The 3,087-nt window shown below is 40.7% G+C and overlaps 1 protein-coding gene across 1 annotated transcript in view; it reads left to right on the top strand.

The window, feature by feature from the left end:
* Positions 1 to 985: 985 nt before the first annotated feature.
* The window catches only part of RRAD (RRAD, Ras related glycolysis inhibitor and calcium channel regulator), a 5,826-nt gene continuing 3,724 nt past the window's right edge, over positions 986 to 3,087 (top strand). The window contains exon 1 of the mRNA XM_009635931.2: positions 986 to 1,049. Within this exon, the coding sequence (XP_009634226.1) occupies positions 986 to 1,049 (64 nt within the window). The remainder of the gene's footprint in view (positions 1,050 to 3,087) is intronic.

Here is a 3,087-nt window from a genome sequence, read left to right as displayed (position 1 = left end):
TTTGGATTGATTCACAAATGGGAGATTACAGTGGCTCCGCCAGGACCCCAGAATACCCTGATAATTAGCATGTAGTTGACTGGGGTCCCTGAGACCAAAAATTACCCGTGCTTCTGGCCTCAGCAGAATTTGCTTGTTACTTTTGTTGAGTGGTATCTCCTCATGCAGAGATGATCTGGGTTAGACAGCAGCCCTTGGGCTGCAGCTCTGCTGCTGGTTGCATGACACAGCCATTGCAGGGGGCAGGCACCTGAGTTGCTCAGGAGTCACCCATGACTCAAGAACCGGAGATGGTACCACTGCTACCCTGATAACCCTGATTCAGTGCACTTACAGTCTGCCACACAGGCTGGAGTGGAGTTTTACCTTCGACATTGATAGATTCCAGGTCTGGCTCTACGTAAAATCCATCAAAATTATAAAATTTCCAGTTTCCATTTCAATACGTAAGGAATGGCATATTAGGCTTACTAAAAATATCAAGTCCACAGTATGTGTCTGAAGCACTCATTTCATTAAAACAAACCCTAGACCAGTAGAAGCTAGAACAATAGAAAATAAGAGTAGAAAAGCAAGACATGAAAATATCTTTTAAATAGAAGTAAGTTACAGTTAATGTATCTGCTAGAAGCACAGTCACATTGAAGTGGAAATGAAGGGCAGATGAGAAAGGAGACAGTCTGAAAAATCTTCAAAGAAACTAAAAAATCAGCATTCATGCCTGTGGTCTCATATGCACCCCACTGAAATCAGGAGGTGCCATGGTAATGTATGCACGAATATATAGAAATAATTAACAGCAAATAGAATGACATGCTATGTGAAGAAGCACGTTATGTGTCTCAAGTGATTAACCTGAATTATCTGTTAATTCCTTCCAACTTCACAAAATAGCTGGACCTATTAAGATCAAAGGAGATAAACCAGCTACATGACCCCTGTGATCTCCCCCCCTCTTTGGTTCCAGGCACAAATCCTGCGGGGGATGGAGCTAACTGCCTTGGCACAGCGCTCCTCTGTGCAACTTGTACCCACCCCTCTAGGAACAAGTGAAGCCCCGGGGACCTGATCCGAGGCCATCTCAGTTTCGGTTAAAGGGCATTCACAGAACCCAGTGCCAGATCCCGAGTAGTATCCTGTAGGTGCACTGGTATTCTATAACCATTAATTCATTAGTTGTACCTGGGTGCTGGCACAAAACGAGAGTCCTGAATTTTTTGTATGATTTCTATTAGGTATTATTTTATTTTCAGTCACTTTTCCTACTAAAACACTGTTCTCTCAAATTTTTTATTTAGCACTTTTGCATATGCCCTTCCTATTATTTTTTGGCTAGCAAGGGGTCTATCTTGCATTTACATCATTAAAAAATTCTCATCAGCAAAAGGCCTGGAAAAAATATGGCTTCTTTAAGTCCTGTCAGTGAAACTCCCATTTTTAGTTTGGTTCCAGTCAGTAGTGCTATATGCGGCACAAAAGTGGCACTGTATCTTTGATTCTGATGCTTCTCAGATTTCCCTTCTTTCACACAGAAAAGAATTAAAAATACCCCGACTTTATATGTCAACTTCTAAAGTTGGACCCTGACACACAGTAAAGGCATTCAAGAAAGACTGGTCCGAAAGACTTATAAACCCACTCAGAATATTTTCAGGTGAGAATTTTAAGCAGAAACATTCACATTTTTAAAAAGTTATCTGAAGACAAACCATTTCTGGAAGTGTATTTACATAATTAACTGTATATAAATACAGATTAATGAAGATGGTTTGGCAGATTCCAGTTTATCCAAGTTATTACTTGGATACACCACATACTTCAAATGCTAACCATAATTTATTTAAATATGATTTAAAATGCTAACCAGAAGTTCATATTTCAGTTCAGTTAACCGAAGCACTCACTTCGTTTCACCACCACACGCTGACTATTTAAACTGACAAGGCTATTTTGGTTGCTGTTTTGTGAGACAGGCAGAGAGAACTTGCTGCAAGCACTTGGTGATCTTTAACTGCCACATTAACACTTCAAACAGCAGTTATCAGGGCACAAGGGCCAAAACCACCCCAAGAGCATGGACTGGAGAATTATAATTAGCTCCTGAAAATAACAGAAAATTCACTCACTTAATTTCATAGGAAAAAAATATCCATTCCCTGTGGTCAGTCCCTTCAAAGTATTTTTCATGTTGATCTTTCTCGTAGTTAAGTAGCCTGAGAAGTTTAACATGTTACAAGAAAGAAGACGTTTCTGAGCTGGTATAGTATATTTCATTATGCTTATATTTTGGTTTTTTACTATGCTTATATTTTAACATGCTATGCAACCCCATAGCCCAATTCCACAGATTCTTTTCCTTCCCTTACTTTATTCCCTACATCTGTAACTTCATTTCCATCACCTCCTTATCTCTTGCCTTCTTTAGCCTTGTTTCTGCAGCTGATTTGTAAACCCTTAAACTTTCACAAATGTGATGGCAACTATCCCTCTAGAGAGTCACAGGGATTTTCCCGTACTGACCGGGCTGTAATCTTTTGGGAGCAGAAGCCAGAGCTATTTTGGCTGTTAAATGTCTAACACGTTTCGGTTGCTAGGTAAACAATAAACTGTATACAGGATTCTTCGGTGAGCCATTCAGAATACAAGTATAGTTATCTGGTTAGTCGTTTCTTCACCCGATCACACGGTAATGACTGTGCCACTTAGCAGATAAGATTTTCACTGTCTCACTTTGCTGCTCAGGTGAAATCAAGAGAAGAATTTGACCTCTATGTTTTGTATTGGCCTCATACCGTTAACACTGCATGTGGGCACACTGGCAAGCTTACTATGCAAGTGCAACGCCTAGCACAGGTGCTTTTCTCATAACCTGCTCCTAAACATTAAGTAAAGCAAGCACGAAGTAATGCAAATATTGCAAAATATTTTTCCTAACACTACTGTAGACAACCAGGACTATACTTAAACTTTTGCACAATGACATAGAGCTTTAACAAGCCGAGGAAACCTCTCTGCATACGACACGCGCGCTCTGACGCAGGGCTGCGAGTGGAAGCAAGCGCCACAGCCAGGCCCTGCCGGTCTCCC

Source organism: Egretta garzetta, unplaced genomic scaffold (assembly GCF_000687185.1).
Source record: "Egretta garzetta isolate BGI_Z169 unplaced genomic scaffold, ASM68718v1 scaffold23, whole genome shotgun sequence".
In the NCBI taxonomy this organism is placed as follows: domain Eukaryota; kingdom Metazoa; phylum Chordata; class Aves; order Pelecaniformes; family Ardeidae; genus Egretta; species Egretta garzetta.
The sequence above is the reverse complement of the archived record's forward strand: the minus strand, read 5'-3'. Positions and strand labels throughout refer to the sequence as shown.